Below are 18,602 nucleotides of genomic sequence, written 5' to 3' on the forward strand. Positions count from 1 at the left end.
ACCACGCCCAGCTAATTTTTGCATTTTTGCAGGCTGGTCTCGAACTCCTGGCCTCCCAAAGTGCTGGGATTACAGGCCTGGGCCACCGCACCCTGCCCAAGAAGCCTTTCTTGACCAACTCTCTTACATCATTTGATGTCTCCTTTTGTCTACCTCTGTTCTCTCTCTGTTGTTTTCCTCACACTATTTTGCAATTATTATCCTACCTGTCTATCTATCCACAAGACAGTGAACTTCTTGAAGAAGCACAACTGTCTTATATCATCTTTTATCCCAGCACCTGGAGCACCGTGAGAATAACAGCTAAGATTTACCAAGCACTTACACAGAGCTAAGAGTTTCACATGCACTGACTTGTTAATCACTACAGCAACGCAAGGAGATAGGACTATCATTATGCCCACTGACAACAGAGGAAACTGAGGCACAGGAAACTCATTTGCTAGGCCCAACGATTTAAATTCAAATCAGACGCCTGATCTGAACTACTCTGGAATATCGCCTCAATAAATGTTTGCTGTTTCTCGGGAGAAATCGGTGAGAAAAAAATAAGTATTTGCTGAAAACTAAAAACCAAAGATGGCTCCAAGTATGTGATTTCAGACTATCCTCCTTTTTAATCTTATCTCTTGAGGGGAGAGGGCTGTCACACAACCGTTCCAGGACACCACACACAGAGTAACCGAGATGAAAGCGCCAATCCAGCCATCCACCGCGGCTGGGAAAAGGCCTGTCCCTTCCTAAGGTAAAGAGGGACTGAGAGCGTGAGCATAGGGACACGCTGCACCCAGGGGAACAGCACTGGGTCGGGGGAAGGATCTGGCCAGTGACAAGGAGGCTGTCTGAGGGGTGGGGGTCCAGCGTGGGTTCCGGAAGCAGGAAAGGCAAGCAGGTGTGGGATCTAAATTAGGACGAGGGGCGGGGAGGGCGCTCCGCGCAGAAGGGCGCAGCTCGGCCTCCGACCTCAGCAGCGGACCCTCATCTCGGCCGCTTGTTGGTCCACAAGCCTGGAGTGGGCTGAGACCCGCCCAGAAACCGGGAGAACTGAGGCGCGGGCGAGCCCCTTCGGCTCCACAGGCTTTCCGCCTCGAGGTCCTAACTGCGCCCCACTTCAAGTCTGGCCTCTTCACAGAAGTGGCTGCACGCCTCGGGGTAAAGGGGGGAGCGGAGGGTGGGGGGGGAGAGAGCGGGGAGCCCCGAGGGAAGGGCGGGGGAGCCTGGGCCGGAAGGCGTCCCAGGCTCGGCTGGCAGCCGGCGCTCTCTTTCGACGCCACCCGCTGCCCCCGCCCCCGAGCCGGCCGGGACGGCAAAACGTCTCCGCCCCCAGCGCACCGCGCACCTCACCTTGAACGCCACCCCTCCCACCCCCATCTTATTGGTCCTCCCGGGCCGAGGCCTCCCTGCGATTGGTCGGGGAAGTCCGCGAAGGCCCCGCCCATCTCCCCGCCCCCGTCCCCGTCCGCCGGTACTTTGGACGGCGGCGTGGCGTCCCTCCTCCCCTCCCGGTCCCCGCCCCCTGGAGCAAATGCTGCCGAGCTGCGGCCGCGGGGCAGATGCACGCGCTCGGGCCCTTCTAGCAGGCGCGAGCAGTCGCTGGGCGCGCGAAAGCGAAAGAAGGAAGAGGAAGGGAGGGGGAGGGCGGGGTGTTGGGGAGGGGCGGGAGGAGGAAGAGGAGGAGGTTGGAGCGCGCTCGCGCTTGGCCTCGCGCCCGCGCAGAGGGAGGGGGAGAGGGGCGCGCGCGCGCACGCTCGCGTTCACGCTCGCTCCATCCATCCATCCTCCGGTCGCGGCACACGCGCGCGCGCTCCGGGCTCGCGCCGCACCCCCCGCCCGGGAGAGGCGGGCTGGAGTGGGGGGCGGGGGGAGGGGCGCGCGGACGGCGCGCGGACTGCGCGCGGGCGGGGTGAGGTGAGGAGGAGGAGGCGGCGACGGGACAAGAAGGGAGGGGAAGGGGCCATGGCCGCCCGGTGAGGCGGCGAGGCGGGGGGCGGCCCGACCCCCCGGCCCCGGGCCCTGGGCCCCGGGGAGAGGCGAGGACGGACCGACGGACATGGGGCTCCGGAGCAGCCGCCGCCGTCGCCGCCGCCGGAGGACGCGGCCCTGAGAGGCCGCCGGGCCCCGGCGCGGCCCCCCGGGCGGGGTGAGTACGGGACGGAGACGGGGACGGGGACGGGGGAGGGGCCTGTGGGGGGCGGGGGGCGGGGCCCAAGGCGGGGCTTGGGCCCCCTCCCCCCAGGTCTGGGTCAGCGCCCCTTCCCCTCCCCCCGGGCCGACGCGGAAACGCCCGGCTTCCCCCAGCTTCCCGGCCGGGCCGGGGCCCCTGGCTCTCCCCCGTCTGGGTCCCCCTTGGGCGGGGCAGGGCCGGCCGGGGAGGGGGCGCGGGGCCTTTGTTAGGGAGCCAGGCCCCAGCCCCCGGGACAATAGAGACACCCTCCCGGACTCCTCTCCCCGGCCGGCCGGGTCTGCTGGCGGGCGGGGAAGGAGAGGGGCTGGGACGCGTCCCACTCTCTGGGGGTCGGTCTGTCCCGGCCCGGCGCCGGCCCCGGCGGCTCGGCTCTCCTCCCCCCAGTCGGTATGATGCAGCAGCAGTGCCGCAGGGACGGGGGAAGAGCCGAGGCCCGGCCTCCTACCCTTCCCAGTGCCCCCGGCTCATTCGTCAGTCCCCACCCCACTCTAGGCCGGCAGCTCCTGAAACTCGTACCCACCGTTCCGAGGGGCCCTGGCTTGTGGGTGCTGTGTCTGAATCCTTGGGTGGGGGTTCCTGGACTTTGGGGCTCTTGGAGAGACTTCCGGGCTGGTCCTGAGGGAGGGCGGGTGGTTATTTAAAGGAAGAACAGGTAAGGGGAGTGCCCGCTCCTGGCGTGCCACCCTACTGGGCTCTTCCCCCCCACCCCCCGCCGTTCTTGCTCATGGTGGCTAGAAATGTCCCTTAGCTCTAGGCTCCTGCGGGCTCTGCTCCCCTCGTGGAGTGGCAGGCTGATTTCAAGGGAAGGCAGAGTAGGGTGAAGGTTGTAGGGTCCTAGGGCCATTTCTACTTCTGGTAGCAGTACCCCCCCAAGTGGACATCCTGGCTGAAAGCAGAGGTGACTCTGAGGAGAGTCTTTAGGGAAGGCGGGGGGTGTATTTAGGAGTCTGTGCAGTTCTTTGCCACACCCTGTGGGTTTGCTTTGAGGCCTTGGAGTTCCTTCTCCTCCCCCTGCTGCATTGCACCATGGGTATCAAAGAGGGGTTTGAGTTTTGGGGACCTAGGGTGAGCTGCTGCCTCCTATAGACCCAGGCTCTGATTGGCAGTGGAGTCCAGGGCCTGAGCTCAGGCCTGGGAAAGACTAGGCCCCCTTTAGGTTTCAGGCCTTGAAGGACCATCCAGACTTAGTGAGCCTGGGCCTTGGGGAGGGAGAGACCCTGATGCCAGGACTGAGCTTTGGGCAGCGAGGTGGGGAGGGAAGGTGGCCGCATTCAGAGGTGCCTTGGACTCACAACAACACCCCCACCCCCGTGTGTGCAGCCGTGTTGCCGCCCGCTGTGCTATGAGCAGTCAGAGCGCCGTCTCCACAAGAGTTTACAAATGAAAATGGAGGAAATGTCTTTGTCTGGCCTGGATAACAGCAAACTAGAGGTGAGGGCTCCCCCACGTGTGCCTCCAGTTCTTTTCTCTTGATGTCTCTACGTCGCTGTATCTGGCATCCACACCAAAGAGGAATTTGGGTAGTCAGCCTTGTTCCTTAAAGGGAATAGCCAGCTGAAAAGGCCAAGGATCCAGGAAGAAGAAAGAACACGAAGTCAAGATGGGGAAAATGGCAAAGAAAGCATGATTTTTGGCTGGGGCCAGTTGGCAGCAGATTTGGTTGGTGAGAGTCCAGGGGGCTGTGACTCTTGTGACCGTAGATGTTCTCCCCTGGGGCCCAGGCCATCGCTCAGGAGATATACGCGGACCTGGTCGAGGATTCTTGTTTGGGATTCTGCTTTGAGGTACACCGGGCTGTCAAGTGTGGCTACTTCTTCTTGGACGACACGGACCCTGATAGCATGAAGGATTTTGGTGAGCTTCAGGGTGAAGGAGCAGCAGTCCAGCCCTTCCCTGGGACTGCCTGGAGTTTCCTTCTCTGGAAACTGTGCTAGATGTAGCGCCTGGAGCTCCTTTGAGCCGGGGGAGGGATTGAAGAGGCCGTGGGACCCCAGGTGGGAACAAGAGGAGAGGGTCCTGCCCACCCTGATCGCCAGCCTCTCCTGTCCCCAGAGATCGTGGACCAGCCGGGCTTGGACATCTTTGGACAGGTTTTCAACCAGTGGAAGAGCAAGGAGTGTGTTTGCCCCAATTGCAGTCGCAGCATTGCTGCCTCCCGCTTTGCTCCCCATCTGGAGAAGTGCCTGGGAATGGGTCGGAACAGCAGCCGAATCGCCAACCGCCGGTGAGGGAACCAGAGCTGCCCGTTCTCTGCAGCCTGTGCCATGGTGTAGTCCCCCGGGGGCATTGGGAAGGTACAGAGGGTGGGTTTTACTTGGCCCCAGATGCTCCACCTGCTTCTGAAGTTGGGGGCAGAGCGGGGTGACCACCTTGACCCCTTTCTCTTCCCTCCCCTTGGCCCCTTTCTCTTCCCTCCCCTTGGCAGGATTGCCAATAGCAACAATATGAATAAGTCTGAGAGTGACCAAGAAGATAATGATGACATCAATGACAACGACTGGTCCTATGGCTCGGAGAAGAAAGGTGCTTGGGGATCTGGGGAAACCGGGGGGGCATTGGGATGAGGTGGGAAGCAGGAATTGGGTATACAGTGGTCACAAGTTGTTGCCTTGAATGATGAAGAGAGAGTGTAGTTATGCGATTTCCTTTTCCTTTTCTTTTTTTTTTTTTTGAGATGGATTCTCGCTCTGTGGCCCAGGCTGGGGTGCAGTGGTGAGATCTCGGCTCACTGCAACCTCCATCTCCCGGGTTCAAGCGATTCTCCTGTGTCAGCCTCCTGAGTAGCTGGGATTACAGTCGCGTGCTACCATGCCCAGCTAATTTTTGTATTTTTAGTAGAGATGGGGTTTCACCATATTGGCCAGGATGGTCTCGATCTTCTGACCTCGTGATCTGCCCACCTGGGCCTCCCAAAGTGCTGGGATTACAGGCATGAGCCACCGTGCCCAGCCTGTTGTATGGTTTTCTTGAGATGCTTTTAGATCGAGAACTTAACGGAAACCCTGCTCTTTATGCTTTTGTTTCCCACAGCCAAGAAGAGAAAGTCAGACAAGGTGAGAGCCGGGGCAGGCATTGGGGAAATAATGGGTAAAGGACAGATACCCTCCCCTTTGGGCAGGGAGTCCTCGAGTGTCATGACTCAAGGCTGAGGTCATTGGGGGCTTGAGGGTTCTTTGGTGGGTCCGGGGCGGGGAATGTGGGTGGGGAAGGGGGGTGGGGGAGGGCACATGGGTAGACAGGCCTCCTACTGGGGAGGAAGAGTAGGAATTTGAGGATGCTGCTTTGTCAAATCTTTTTTCCTTCCCTGGGTTCTCGGCTCCCCCTTTTCGTTACCCTTTCCCCAAAGCTATGGTATCTCCCATTCCAGAACCCCAATTCCCCTCGAAGATCCAAGTCTTTAAAACACAAAAATGGTAAGTGGAGCCGGAGCAATGGGAATGCTTCTAGCTGTGTCTTCTGGGACTCATTGCCGGGGGGTGGAGGTGGGGCCTGGGGACAGGGGAATTGAGGGAGGGCCTGTGATCCTTCTGTCACCCCCACTTCCTCTCTGGTTATTTTCAGGGTTCTCTATCTGTACCTCTGCATCAAACACCCTTCCCCTTCTTTTTTCTTCTTCAGGGGAACTTAGCAATTCGGATCCTTTTAAGGTGAGTATGGGCCGCCTCTCATGCTCGCTCTCATTGTCCTGGTTGTGAGGTGGTGGGGATTTGGACAAGTAGGGATCAGAATGCTGACAGCCAGAGGCACTGATGAGCTATTTGGATCTTACATATTTATGTTCTTTCTGAGTCCCACCCCTTATTCATTGGCAGATGGGATGAGAGAAATCACTTGGAAAACGGCAGGGTCGTTCTAAAGCCTCACTTAGAAAGGGACCAGAGGGACTGATTCTCACTTCCACCCCTGTCCTTCTCTTTTCTCTGCCCCATCTCTAACCTTTATCTCTGGTTCTCCTGCAGTATAACAATTCAACTGGGATCAGCTATGAGACCCTGGGGCCAGAGGAGCTTCGCAGCCTGCTAACCACGGTGAGGGAGGACCAGCAAGAGAGAAGGTCCCTGGGAGTGGGCTGGAGCCATAGGCAGTGGTCAAGGCCTGGGAGGAAGCTGGTGACCTAGCAGTCAGGGCCGTATCATTCTCTCTCTCTGGAATTAGGTTTCCTGGCCCATAGTGTCCTGGGACCGTCTGCTCTGGACACCTTTGGGCCATCTCTGCTTGTGCTATCTAGCATTTATACAGAAAGAAACATCTAACATCTAGAGTAGGTTCCTTCCATCCCTCCTTTCAGCTTATATTCCTCTTCCAGCAATGTGGGGTGATTTCTGAACACACCAAGAAGATGTGCACAAGGTGAGCACAGAACCTAGAAAGGGGGGCCAGGTGCTTCCTGCACACTCACCATGGGCATGGGTTGGGAGTACCCCTGGACTTGAGCAATGGGGCTCCTGCCCTTCCCCTTCCCTCCTCTAACGATCAGGCCTTTGGCCACAATCTGGGGACGAATCTGCATTCACCCCTTCCCTGTCTGTGCCCGTGGCTCCTGCCTTGCCGAAGGGAGGGGCTTTACCTGAGTTCCTCAGACCCCTCCCTGCCTTGCCTCACCACCAGGTCCCTGCGCTGCCCACAGCACACAGATGAGCAGAGGCGAACCGTACGGATTTATTTTCTCGGGCCCTCGGCGTAAGTGGCCCTACAGGAAGGCTGGGGGGTTGTGACCAGTTAGGGTGATGATCACTATCTCTAAAGCCCTTCTTTGGCTCATCCCCTTTCCAGTGTCCTTCCAGAGGTCGAGAGCTCCCTGGATAATGACAGCTTTGACATGACTGACAGCCAGGCCCTGATCAGCCGGCTTCAGTGGGACGGCTCCTCTGACCTCTCACCTTCTGATTCAGGCTCCTCCAAGACGAGTGAAAATCAGGGATGGGGTCTAGGTACGTGATGCAGTTGGGCCCTAGGGGCTCTGTGCCCAAAGCCATGGGGGTGCCACCTCTCCTGCCATAACCCTACTCTCATCCCTTGTGTCTCTTTCTGTACAGGTACCAACAGCTCTGAGTCACGGAAAACCAAGAAAAAGAAATCCCATCTGAGCCTGGTAGGGACTGCCTCCGGCCTAGGTTCCAACAAGAAGAAGAAGCCAAAGCCACCGGCACCCCCGACGCCCAGCATCTATGATGACATCAACTGACTTGGGTGCAAGGGATAGCCTTTGGCTGAGCAGAGCCCTCTCTCCTGACCCCCACCCAGGTGGCATAGCCTGGCAAATGGACGGCTGCTGGGGGTTGGGGCTTGGGAAGCTTGGTGGGCCAGGCAGGCAGAGGATCCGATTATGCGCCCCTGGGGGGTGTCAAAGTCCTCTGCAATGGAGCACGACTCCTCGGCGTGCAGGACTCAGACCTGGACATATTATGCCTTGGACATAAGTTTGGTGGGGAGGCGGTTTTCCTATTTATTCTGTGAGTTACTGGATGTCCAGCTAGGCCAGGGGCCTGACCTGGGCACTGTGCCAGGGCACTGCCTGCCCCCCACCCCAGGAACTGGACTAAGCCCTGCTGAGGGGCAATGTGGCGACCCGGGAGGCTGTGGGTTGGAAGCTGAGCCTGGAGGGGGCCTGCCTCGGCCGCCCTCAGCAATGTGAATGGGTCCGGTGCTTGGAGCTGAGGGGCAAGGCTGGGCATGTCCTGTCTGTGTGCAGAATCTTATCAAATGCCCCCAGTCCCAGGGGTAGGCAGGCACAGAGTGCTGTCTGCTGAGGTGGGCGTCCAGAACTGCCGCCACCTTCCCTGCCCCTCACAGGGGCAGCCCTTTCCCCTCAGTCCCCATGGGCCTCCTTGGCAGCAGGAGCTGTCCTTTTGTTGGGTGCCAGGAAAGGGCCTCCAGCCTCTACAGCTTCAAGGAATGGGAAAGGGAGGGTAGGAAGAGGGAGAAGTGTCAGAATTCCTCCCCCTGCCTCTCCTCCCTGACCCAGGGCTGGTGAGGAGTGGGGCCCCAAGGTGAGAGGGAACGGTGCTGCTTTATTTGAAATGTTTTCTTACCTCATTCCCTGCCCCAGGAAGGGACCCAGCCTCACCCTCCTGGGGTGGCCCCGTGTTCCTCCTGCCCACCCTGCCCCACTGCCCTACCGGGGCAGCCCAGGTTCCCAACTGCTGCTTCCACCCCCTTCACCTTGACTGGCTTCAGTTCCTCTCAGCGCTCCTGCCTCCAAAGCCTGCCCTGTTTCCCTTCCTTAGCGCTTTTAAGTTATTTATTCTGTACTTGTGGTTTGGGGCTCTGAGGAAAATCCTAATCTTGTGCCTCTCCCCCTTTGCTAGGAGTTGGGTGGGAAGAGAGGGTGGCCTCTGTGCCCCAGGTTGTCAGTGGAGGGGAAGGGGTGTCATTGCCCCTCTGTGGGACTGTCATGCCAGTGTGCCCACCTGCCTGGTCTACATCCTAAAGAGATGTACCGTCCCCCCTCCATGCGGGCACCACCACTCCCAGGAGCCAAGCTGGAGGACCGCGACCTGGGCTGGGAGCAGAGCTGACTGACACGGGTGGAGGTGACCCTGAGCCAAGTTCTCTGGCACTTGCTGGACATGTCCCCTACCCTCTTCCCAATAGGAGCCATCCCACATTTGGGTAGTTAGTACCCAGGACTGGTTGGACTGATCGGGTTAGGGACCCTAGAGGGTTAAGGGAACAACAGAGATGGGGCTGCAATGCCCTGTCTGGAACTCCGCTCTCCCGCTGGGGTGGTTCTGATTGTGGCTTGTGCCTGGTTGCAAATTGGTTTTTAACCCACAAATTGTGATTATTTTTTAAAAAGCCAAACAGATTTTGGCAGGAGTTAGAATAAATCCCGGGGCCTGGGCTTCTCTATTCTTGGCCCTCCGTAGTCTCCCTCCGAGAGGAGGCCAGAGGGAGAGGAGGATCTCAGCAGGCCTCTAGCCGCTTCCAGATGCAGTCTGGGGAGTGGGCTGAAGGTGAAGGGAGGAAGGCTGTGGGCCACTCTCCCTTCTGAGAGGCAGCTGCAGCTCAGGCCCTAATACACTCTTTGCCCTGTGGCCTCTCCCTTTTTCCCCCTTCTGGTTGGAGGAGGGAGAAGTGGGAAGTAGCTTGGGAACTGGTTTGTCCACATAAACTTCCCCATTGTTCCTTGGCCCGCCCTCAGGGCAGAGCCCCCTGCCCAGGCTGGGTAAGAGATGGGCTTGGTCCAGCAGGGACCCTGAGGGAACAAACCCTTTTCCTTCTGGGGAGAGAGTGCCCCCCCTACCATGTAGTTGAACAGGGGCTAGGAGCTCCCCACTCCCCTCCCTCTAACAGCAGGCTGTGTGGGTTTCAATTCCCATCCTTCCCACCCCGGCTAGGTGTCGTCCGCCCTGTATCCTGTGTCTGAGTGTGTGTGGGGGGGTTCTGTACTAATTTCCATGGCCGGTGGCTTTTCCTTCCATGCATCACTCCCCCCCGCATGCCCAGGGGCCACCCGCCTGGCATTACCGCATGCTGGGGTCATTGGGGGAGGGGGGTGGGGCTCACGCTGTCCTGTGGTCTTGAGATTTTTATTTTTGCATATGTAATCCATTCTGTACAGGTAGCTAACTTTGTAAACGCTGTGTATTCCCTCTGCCCCCATGGCTGCTGGTGTAAATAAACTGCATCTCCCGTTGGTAGCCCTGGCCTACCTACTCTCATTACCATTTTGCTGGGGGCAGCGCAAAGCCATTCTCTGTCACAGAAAGAGGCTGCAGGACCACAAAATGGAACTTTATTCAGTAACAGACACTGACCCTCCAATAGCCCCAGAAGCAAGAGCCTAGGGCCCAGCGATCCATACCCAGTCCTTGGAGTTGGGCAGGGTAGGACACTGGCCAAGGGCCAGTGCTGTCTCTTGCTTACAGCCTGAGGACTACGGGAGCAGCAGCTGTGGCCTGGCCGCTCCCAATGCTGGGGGCTTGGCTTGGTGCCCCATCCCCTTCCTGACTGAGCTCTATGAAGGACTCTTAAAAAAATAAAATAAAATGCAAGCAAAGTGCTTTGAAAGAAGGGAGGACACCCTATTCCTGCTAAGGGGTAGAGGAAGAAGGTGAAGGCAGCTAGGTGCCCATAAGAGAAGGCTGGCACAATCTTCATTCCCGCCGGTGTGATTTCAGTCTCAAAAGATGAGTATTTGGCTGAGAAATGGAAGGATACTCCAGGCTCCCTACGGAGTTGTGCTGGGGCCATGCTGAGCTGCCCTTGCAGGCAGCCCTGGGTGTGGGGGGCAGACATGCAGGACACTGGGAAGAGTCAGAACCACAGGTGGGAGGGAATCTCAGAGCCCAGGCTCCCCACTGAACTTGACCAGCAGCTTTGAACTCCTTCAGAGGACCCTAAAAGTGAAGGAAGATGACATCCTCATTTCTACCTGAGTTGTGCTTGCACGGGAGGGACATCTGTACTCCTGTGGATGAGAAGGGGAGGCCGCGTACCTGCCTCCTGTGTCCTATGGAGGAGATTTCCATCACATCCTTTCCACCCCTCCCTCCCAGGCCCTTGGGCCCAGCTCTGGCCAGGAAAAGGGGGGAGGCCATAAAGGAGAAAGACCATGCCTTTCATTTTCTTCCTATGTCCTTATCGTCCATACATCCCAAATACTAGGAAGCTGAAGAAGACGGTGACTCCCACCAGGGAGACAGTGGCAGGTGCTGTGAAGAACTGGCGGTAATTGATTCGGAAGTACCAGACCACACCCAACAGCACCACAAAGACAGGCACCATGAGGCTGCCCACATTGACACCAAGGCTGGGTGGCTCAGTGGCCGAGGGGGCCAAGGAGGCTGAGGGGCCTGGAACAGCTGGCCCTGGGGGTGAGCGGTGGCAGTGAATCACACAGTTGTCGGTAATGTTCAGAGAACGCAGTGTGCGGGCTGGGTCCTGTAGCAGGCGGCCCTGGTAGATCAGTTTCATCTGGCTTTCTTGTCCAGGGAAGTATTTGCTGTAAGGATGAAAGACATGGAAGAAAAGATAGAGGGTGAGGAATGAGAAGGCAAACAGGCCTGGACCAACAAAGCAGGGGAGTGGGGAAAAACTGGAGGGTGGATTTTTTTTCCCTCATCTTTATCCTTTTTTTTTTTGAGACAGAGTCTTACTCTGTTGCCAGGCTGGAGTGCAGTGCAGTGGCGTGATCTCGGGTCACTGCAACCTCTGCCTCCTGGGTTCAAGCAATTCTCCTGCCTCACCCTCCCGAGTAGCTGGGACTACAGGAGTGCGCCACCATGCCCAGCTAATTTTTGTATTTTTTTTTTAGTAGAGACAGGGTTTCACCATGCTGGCCAGGATGGTCTTGATCTCTTGACCTTGTGATCTGCCCACTTTGGCCTCCCAAAGTGCTGGGATTACAGGCGTGAGCCACCGCGACAGGCCCCCCTCATCTTTATCCTTAACTAATGAGGGGTGTATTTGTTTGTTTTGTTTTTTTAGATGGAGTCTCACTCTGTCGCCCAGGCTGGAGTGCAGTGGCGCAATCTCGGCTCACTGCAACCTCCACCTCCTGGGTTCAAGCGATTCTCCTGCCTCAGCCTCCTGAGTAGCTGGGATTGCAGGCGTGCGCCACCACGCCTGGCTGATTTTTGTATGTTTAGTAGAGATGGGGTTTCACCACGTTGGTCAGGCTGGTCTCAAACTCCTAACCTCGTGATGCACCCGCCTCGGCCTCCCAAAGTGCCGGGAGCCACTGCACCCGGCCTGAAGGGTGTATTTCTAAGAAAGTATCTACCTGCCCTTGGTAGGGGCTGGATCTTACACTTTGCTGCAGCTCCCATGTCTGCACCAGCCTCCTTAGAGGCAACCAAGGGCTGGGGGATGAGCACAAGCAGCTTCCCACTTCCCAGGCCACTCACCTCTTCAGGGCACCCACGGTATCCTCTGGCCTAGCCACAGCCAGCTCCTCGGTATCATTGAGGAATTTGAGCCGCACAGTGATGAGGCCAGGGCTGGGAGGGAGGCAGGTGCTATCCTCAGATCTCAGGGGGGCCTCTGGACTGCTGCTGCCTGCACCTGCTTGTCTTTTGGGCAGGCCTTGGATGTCAAGGAGATGCTCAAGGCTGGGCTCAACACCACCCCCAGCTCCAGCCTCCCCTGTGGAGTCTCCCCGACCTTCACCAGCCTCTTCAGCCTTCTCATCATTACCCTCTGATGGATGGGGGAGTTCAGTTGGCTCGGGGTTGCCTTGGCCTGCCACCAGGTGGTCCACATGACCCAGGTGGAGGACGGATGTGTCGCCTGCTGACACAATAGCGCCCAGGAGCTGGTTGCTACTGCTGTCTGCTACGTAGGTAGAGAGCCAAGCTAGGACCAAGGCTAGAATCAGCACCACCACACCTGCCACCACCATCACCTCATTACCCACACCCTCAATGAGGGTGACATCAGAGAGCTCCATGGCCTGGCTGCTGGCAGGGTCCACGCTGCAGGAACAAAGGGGGACAGCATCAGCAGAGCCTGAGGGGTTGCAACCAGGTCTCTAGTTTGTTTAGGTTCTAACTGACCCAGCCCTGAAAAAAAAAAAAGGAGTTCAGTGTTGTGTAGAAGGGGGCACAAACCTTCCTAATTCCGGCACCCCAACCTAAAGTTAAAGACCTACCCTACCCTTTGCCTCTATTGTGAAACTCTTGCTTTCACGTTCTGTGACCTTCCTCTCTCAAACTCCAACTTCCCAATGAGTGTGGATCAGCAGGAAAAGCCCACAGCCTTGCTGCTGCTGCTGCTGCTACTGTTGTTGCTTTTTTGGTGAATGAGGAAAAATCTTTGCTGAGGCCTGAGTTTCTCTAGGATTTCTATCGCTTGGTCAAGCAAATATGCCTCCTAAGCAGCCTCCAAAGTGGCTTCAGAGAGACCCAAAAGCCTGGAATATTTTACTGTGGGGCCCCCTTGGAAGCACTGTTTAGCCATCCCTGCCAGATTGTCTCATTTGAGCCTATTCCATTCCTGGTCACAGATCCAGGCTGCCAGATGTCAAGAGCCAAAGAAAACTGACCTACCATCAAAAGCAGAGTCAGACAAATCTAAAACGATAACTCTGTAGGGACCGCGGGCAGATACTATGCAGCAGACATTATGTGCCGCCTCTGAAACTTCTGGCAAGCCCTGGGGAGCAACGTGGGACAGACACCAGAAGCACCACCTTCCTGGGTCACCATGGGCCCACTCCTGCAATGACCACTCCCCAAGTGGAGTGATTTGAAAAAGATTCCATAACAGCTCTCACAATCCATATCTCAGTCTCTCTTCTTTCACTGTGAAGGTTCTGCTGCTGCAGTTTCTTAGAAAGGCAGGAAGGGTCCCTGCTTGCTCCTTGGAGTACCTACTATTTCCCTTGGAGAATCTGCTGCTTTCACAGCTGTCCCTGGGCAAATCCAGTCTGGTGATTACCATTATCAGACTATTCTCACAGCACCTATAAAACTTCATTATACTTATCTACCTGTCCATCTTTCTATTAGACTCCTGGTAGACAAGGATCGTATGTATTTCTCTTGGTACTGAAGTGTCCAATATAATGCCCCAGTAGTTGCTCAAAGAATTATCTGTGGAACACATCAACATCCTTATTTAATATACCGGCCCTGGAGTTAGAAAAACAACTAATTAAAACCCCAGTCTTGCGTCTTACTAGCTGTAACACCTCAGACAACTTTCTCAGAGCCTCAGCTTTCTCATCAGTAAAATGGGGTTAAAAACAGTACCTACCTCATGAGGTTGTTTTGAAGATGACGTGAAATCATCGAAGCAAAATACTTGGCACAGTGCCTGGCACACTGCAAATTGCAATTGCTTAATAACGGTAGTAATTATTTATCACACCCACAACTAACCCCTGATGGTAAGAAGGTTAATGTCATTAACCATGATTTACAGAAAAAGAAACTGCGGCGAAAAAAGACGAAAACGATTGGCACAGACACAGGGAACTCTCGTGGGGAGGGGCCCGGCAGGACCCCAGGTGTCCGGCCTCAGGGGTCTTTGCTCTGTCCCTCAGCCTGTGATCTACCCTGTCCGTACCGTGACCGCACGGTGAGGAGGGGTCCCGCACCCTTTTTCTGAGGCGAAGGTTCCGCTTTTGGATGGTCCTATTCCCTCGGCGTTGGACTGGGGTCCATGGGCCCACCCGAATCGAAGGGCTGCCTGGCCCCAGCCTCCGTGATAAGACCAGTTGTCCCGGCCAGTGAGGAGTAGGGTCGGCTAAGGGGGTCACAAGCCGTCCACACCCCTCAAACTTCGGGGCGGGGCTGGGGAACCGGGGGCGGGGCTTCAGGACGCGAGGAGTCATGGGAAATTAAAGGGGGATTGGACCGGCACTGTGCCTGGATGGGGAAGTCCTCACCTGAAAAGACCAGACTAAATGTTTTGACCTCGCCAGGACGGCCCCTGGACTCGTCTTTCCGTAGGGGTCGGGAAAAGGGCTGGCAATCTGCGATTCCGTTCAGTGTCCGGTCTCTTCCGGCTCCTCCCGGAAGCTGTTATACCAGGGACAGGAAGTCCCGCCTCCGCGCCTTGCACTGATGACGCAAAGCTGCGTAAGACGGGCTGACGTAAAAGGTATTCTTTAAATAAAAGGGACAGGTTTCTCAGCGGAAGGAGGGGTGGAGTCATTGTTGGCGGGATTGCGGCCCTCCCAGAGCGGGGCCACGCCTGGTGGGCGGGGCCTTAGGCAATCCAGGGTGAGAGGCGGGGCCGGGGGGAGGAGTTAGCGGGGAGGTACTTGGGAAAGGGGCGTGGCTTCGCGACTGCGGAAGGATGCCCGGGCTGGCGCCGCTGGGTAGAGCCGGTGCGACGTTTCCCTTTCCAACTTTGTTCTTCCGGCCTTGCTGTCTGCCTCCCGGGCTGATTGGATTCGTTACTGCTTTGCAACGCGCACCTAACTCCAGGTTAGCGGGGATTAGTAAGAACTCAGCTCTGGGCCAGTCGGGAAGACAGATAAGGAGACGAGTTAGTCAGCATCCAGTGCTTGAAGAGTGCGGCCCCAGGTAGTGTGGGACCCGGAGAAAGAAGGCGGGAAATCATTTCAAAGAAGGCACAGATTTGGCGCAGGCTTAGGACACAAAAAGGGGGAAAAGTCCAGCTTTCAAGAACTTATCCAGATTTTTGCAATTAAAATTTTTTCTTTTTTCTTTTTTGAGACGGGAGTTCCGCTCTCGTTGCCCAGGCTGGAGTGCAATGGCGCGATCTCGGCTCACTGCAACCTCCGCCCCCCGGCTTCAAGCGATTCTCTTGCCTCAGCCTGCCGAGTAGCTGGGATTACAGGCATGCGCCACCACGCCCCGCTAATTTTGTATTTTAGTAGAGACAGGGTTTCTCCATGTTGGTCAGGCTGGTCAAGAACTCCCGACCTCAGGTGATCCGCCCCCGTCTCGGCCTCCCAAAGTGCTGGCATTACAGGCGTGAGCTACCGCGCTCGGCCACAATTAAAATTTTTTCTAAAAACTTACTGTGGCCGGTGGCGGGGTGGCTTACTCTTGTAATCTCACCGCTTTGGGAGACAGAGGTGGGAGGATCGCTTGAGCCCAGGAGTTCGAGGCTGCAGTGAGCTATGATCTGAGCCACTGCATTGCACCCAACAGCGAGGCCTTGTCTCCAAAAAAAAAAAGCGCTGGAGTTTGGGGTTTTGGAGAACTACTGATTAAAGGATAAATAATGCAGACAGGGGCAAACATAAGCAAAAAGCTCGGTGGCTTCTACCAACTGAACACTGGCAGAAGTAGCACTTAGATCAAGAAATAGATAATTAGGACTGGCGCGGTGGCTCACGCCTGTAATCCCAACACGTTAGGAGGCTAAGGCAGGCGGATCACAAGGTCAGGAGTTCAAGACCAGTCTGGGTAACATGGTGAAATCCCGTCTCTACTAAAAATACAAAAATTAGCCGGGTGTGGTGGCGCACGCCTGTAATCCTAGCTACTCAGAAGGCTGAGGCAGGAGAATGGCTTGAACCTGGGAGGCGGAGGTTGCAGTGAGCTGAGATGGAGCCACTGCACGCCAGCTGGGGTGACAGAGCGAGACTCTGTCTCAGAAAAAAAAAAAAAAAAAGAAAGAAAGAATTACCCCAGAATCTCCCCCTTCATGTCTTCTTCTAGCCATTAACCTCCAAAGAGTAATCACTATTCTGACGTCTGTCACCATACATTAGTTTTTCCTGTTTTTGTACTTGCTATAAATGGAATCCAACTGTGTATCCTCTTCAGTGCCTAGCTTCTTTTTTGTAAGTCCTTTCATTGTGGTAAAATAAACATAGCTAGGCACAGTGGCATGCACTTGTAGTCCCAGCTACTCTGAAGGCTGACTCAGCAGTGTCACTTGAGCCTAGGAGTTAAAGGCCAGCCTGGGCAACACAGGGAGACCTCTATCTCTAAAGATAAATATATACATATACGTAACATAAAACTTACCATTTTAACTATTTTTAAGTTTGCAATTCAGTGGCATTAAGTACATTCACAAAGCCGGGCACAGTGGCTCATACTTGTAATCCCAGCACTTTGGGAGGCTGAGGCAGGAGGATCCCTTGAGCCAGGAGTTCAAGACCAGCCTGGGCAATATGGTGAGACCCCCATCTCTAAAAAAAAAATGAATTAGCTGGGCATGGTGGCGTGTGCCTGTGGTCCCAGCTACTCAGGAGGCTGAAGTGGGATGATTGACCCTAGGAGGTTAAGGCTGCAGTGAGCCATGAGCCAGCTACTCAGGAGGCTGAGGTGGGATGACTGCTTGACGCTAGGGTCAAGATTGCAGAGAGCTGTGATCGCACCACTATGCTCCAACCTGGGAGACAGAGTGAGACTCCGTCTCAAAATTTAAAAAAATGTAAAGGAAAATAATTGTCTTCAGCTGAGCATGGTGGCTCTAGAGTGTAATTGCAGCACTTTGGGAGGCTGAGGTGGGAGGATCACTTGAGTCCAGGAGTTTGAAACCAGCAAGGGCAACATTGCGAGACCCTGTCGCTACAAAAAATTTAAAAATTAGCCAGGCCCGGTGGTGTGTGCCTGTAGTCCCAGCTACCTGGGAGGCTGAGGTGGGAGAATCATTGGAGCCTAGGAGGTCAAGGCTACAGTGAGCTGTGATTGCGTCACTGCACTCCAGCCTGGCATACAGAAAGATCCCGTTTCAATCAATCACTAAAGACCACTCTGGGAGATCTTCCCAAGGCAGTACACATGCTGGTCACTTGGAATCCCTCCCTAGTTCTTTCCTGCCATGGGTAATATGGATTTGTCTAACCACTCCAACATGAGTTGTTGCAAGCAACACTGAGAGGAATATTCCTGTATGTAGCCTGCCTTTTGTGTAACTGGGAACAGTGTTTAAGGAAGTGGCCAAATTGCTCCCAAAGAGGCGATTTGTCCACCAACAGGATTTGCACACCTGGCCTTGTATCCTGATTTTTTTTTTTTTTTTTTCTTTTGGAGACAAGAGTTTTGCTGTCACCCAGGCTGGAGTGCAGTGGGAGATCTCAGCTCACTGCAACTTCCGCCTCCCAGGTTCAAGCGATTCTCCTGCCTCAACCTACTGAATAGCTGGGAGTATATGTGTGTGCCACCACACCTGGCTAATTTTTGTATTTTTAGTAGGGACAGGGTTTCACCATGTTGGCCAGGCTGGTCTCGAACTCCTGGCCTCAGGTGATCTGCCTGCCTCGGCCTCCGAAAGTGCTGGGATTATAGGCATGAGCTATCGCACCTGGCCTACTTTTTGTATTTTTAGTAGAGAAAGGGTTTCACAATGTCAGCCAGGCTGGTCTTGAACTCCTGACCTCAGGCGATCCACCCGCCTCAGCCTCCCCAAGTGCTGGGATTACAGGCGTGAGCCACTGCACCCAGATATTTTTCTTTTTTAACGGTATCTTTTGTAGTTGTAAATATATCAGAAAAGGCTGAGCTGGCTGTGGTCGGCGTGCTGTAAAGGGGTAGAAAGTTCAGCATTGCCCCTGAGAGTGAGGCTCCCAGCCTCCCTCTCTAGGGAGGAGTTCTTTTTCTTCTGTCAGGCCTTTTGGCTCTGTAAAACTAAAGCACAAATTTTCATCCAGAAAGGGGGTGTTGCATTCTGCATAACAAGGTGAAAAAACTGTCTTTGTGTTGATGAAATGGAATCCTAAAGATACGACTCTCCTGGAGGAGGGAAGGTTGGGCAGCTGCAGCAGGAGGCAGACCCCAGGACTTTGGATCCCTGTCTCCACTGTGTAACTCCAACTGGTATTGGGACTGGAGACCCTAGGATCCCTCAGCAAAAAGACTGCTGACTCAGGAGAAGACTGCTGGGAGCTCCTCCCCAGTTCCCTCCTGTGATAGGTACTATAGGTTCTGGGTCTATGAGAGGCTTTGTGTTTCTGTTATTTTTATTCATTTTTTTATTTTTTTTTGAGACGGGGTCTCACTCTGTCGCCCAGGCTGGAGTGCAGTGGCACAATCTCAGCTTG

General features: G+C 55.5%; 3 protein-coding genes across 25 annotated transcripts; 1 reads left to right on the top strand and 2 right to left on the bottom strand.

The window, feature by feature from the left end:
* The first annotated feature begins 2,000 nt into the window (after positions 1–2,000).
* ATXN7L3 (ataxin 7 like 3) lies at positions 2,001–9,828 on the top strand. 18 transcript variants are annotated; one of them, XM_063706369.1, is made up of 13 exons: positions 2,001–2,140; positions 3,506–3,616; positions 3,886–4,039; positions 4,238–4,409; positions 4,611–4,708; positions 5,216–5,238; positions 5,532–5,598; positions 5,747–5,832; positions 6,145–6,213; positions 6,492–6,535; positions 6,794–6,865; positions 6,959–7,116; positions 7,222–9,828. In XM_063706369.1, exons 2-13 carry the CDS (start codon positions 3,566–3,568, stop codon positions 7,368–7,370), a joined length of 1,143 nt encoding a protein of 380 aa, XP_063562439.1. In that variant the 5' UTR covers positions 2,001–2,140; positions 3,506–3,565; the 3' UTR covers positions 7,371–9,828. The 18 variants fall into 18 exon arrangements, with proteins under 18 accessions (XP_063562439.1, XP_030867558.1, XP_063562441.1 ...); XM_031011698.3 differs by having other exon boundaries at positions 5,553–5,598; positions 5,804–5,832; XM_063706371.1 differs by having other exon boundaries at positions 3,907–4,039.
* On the bottom strand, positions 9,668–10,426 carry LOC134758526 (uncharacterized). Its single transcript, XM_063706381.1, has one exon. The coding sequence runs from the start codon at positions 10,424–10,426 to the stop codon at positions 9,668–9,670; it is 759 nt and encodes a 252-aa protein (XP_063562451.1).
* On the bottom strand, positions 9,902–14,689 carry TMUB2 (transmembrane and ubiquitin like domain containing 2). 6 transcript variants are annotated; one of them, XM_004041562.5, is made up of 4 exons: positions 14,520–14,689; positions 13,886–13,953; positions 12,037–12,603; positions 9,902–11,132 (listed from the first exon to the last, which is right to left on the bottom strand). In XM_004041562.5, exons 2-4 carry the CDS (start codon positions 13,918–13,920, stop codon positions 10,769–10,771), a joined length of 966 nt encoding a protein of 321 aa, XP_004041610.4. In that variant the 5' UTR covers positions 13,921–13,953; positions 14,520–14,689; the 3' UTR covers positions 9,902–10,768. The 6 variants fall into 6 exon arrangements, with proteins under 6 accessions (XP_004041610.4, XP_063562450.1, XP_018882911.3 ...); XM_063706380.1 differs by having other exon boundaries at positions 12,037–12,690; positions 14,520–14,660; XM_019027366.4 differs by lacking the exon at positions 14,520–14,689 and adding an exon at positions 14,198–14,512.
* Positions 14,690–18,602: the final 3,913 nt, after the last annotated feature.

The sequence above is a fragment of the Gorilla gorilla genome, chromosome 4, assembly GCF_029281585.2.
Source record: "Gorilla gorilla gorilla isolate KB3781 chromosome 4, NHGRI_mGorGor1-v2.1_pri, whole genome shotgun sequence".
Classification (NCBI taxonomy): domain Eukaryota; kingdom Metazoa; phylum Chordata; class Mammalia; order Primates; family Hominidae; genus Gorilla; species Gorilla gorilla.

Bases quoted from the DNA above. Each gene is read 5' to 3' on its own strand.
- ATXN7L3 (XM_063706369.1), top strand. From the start codon at position 3,566: ATGAAAATGGAGGAAATGTCTTTGTCTGGCCTGGATAACAGCAAACTA. The intron at 6,536-6,793 runs GTGAGCACAGAA...CCTCACCACCAG, and splicing joins ACCAAGAAGATGTGCACAAG to GTCCCTGCGCTGCCCACAGC. The intron at 6,866-6,958 runs GTAAGTGGCCCT...TCCCCTTTCCAG, and splicing joins TATTTTCTCGGGCCCTCGGC to TGTCCTTCCAGAGGTCGAGA.
- LOC134758526 (XM_063706381.1), bottom strand. From the start codon at position 10,426: ATGTCTGCCCCCCACACCCAGGGCTGCCTGCAAGGGCAGCTCAGCATG.
- TMUB2 (XM_004041562.5), bottom strand. From the start codon at position 13,920: ATGATTTCACGTCATCTTCAAAACAACCTCATGAG. The intron at 12,604-13,885 runs GTAGGTACTGTT...TTGTTCCTGCAG, and splicing joins CTTCAAAACAACCTCATGAG to CGTGGACCCTGCCAGCAGCC. The intron at 11,133-12,036 runs GTGAGTGGCCTG...TCATCCTTACAG, and splicing joins ACCGTGGGTGCCCTGAAGAG to CAAATACTTCCCTGGACAAG.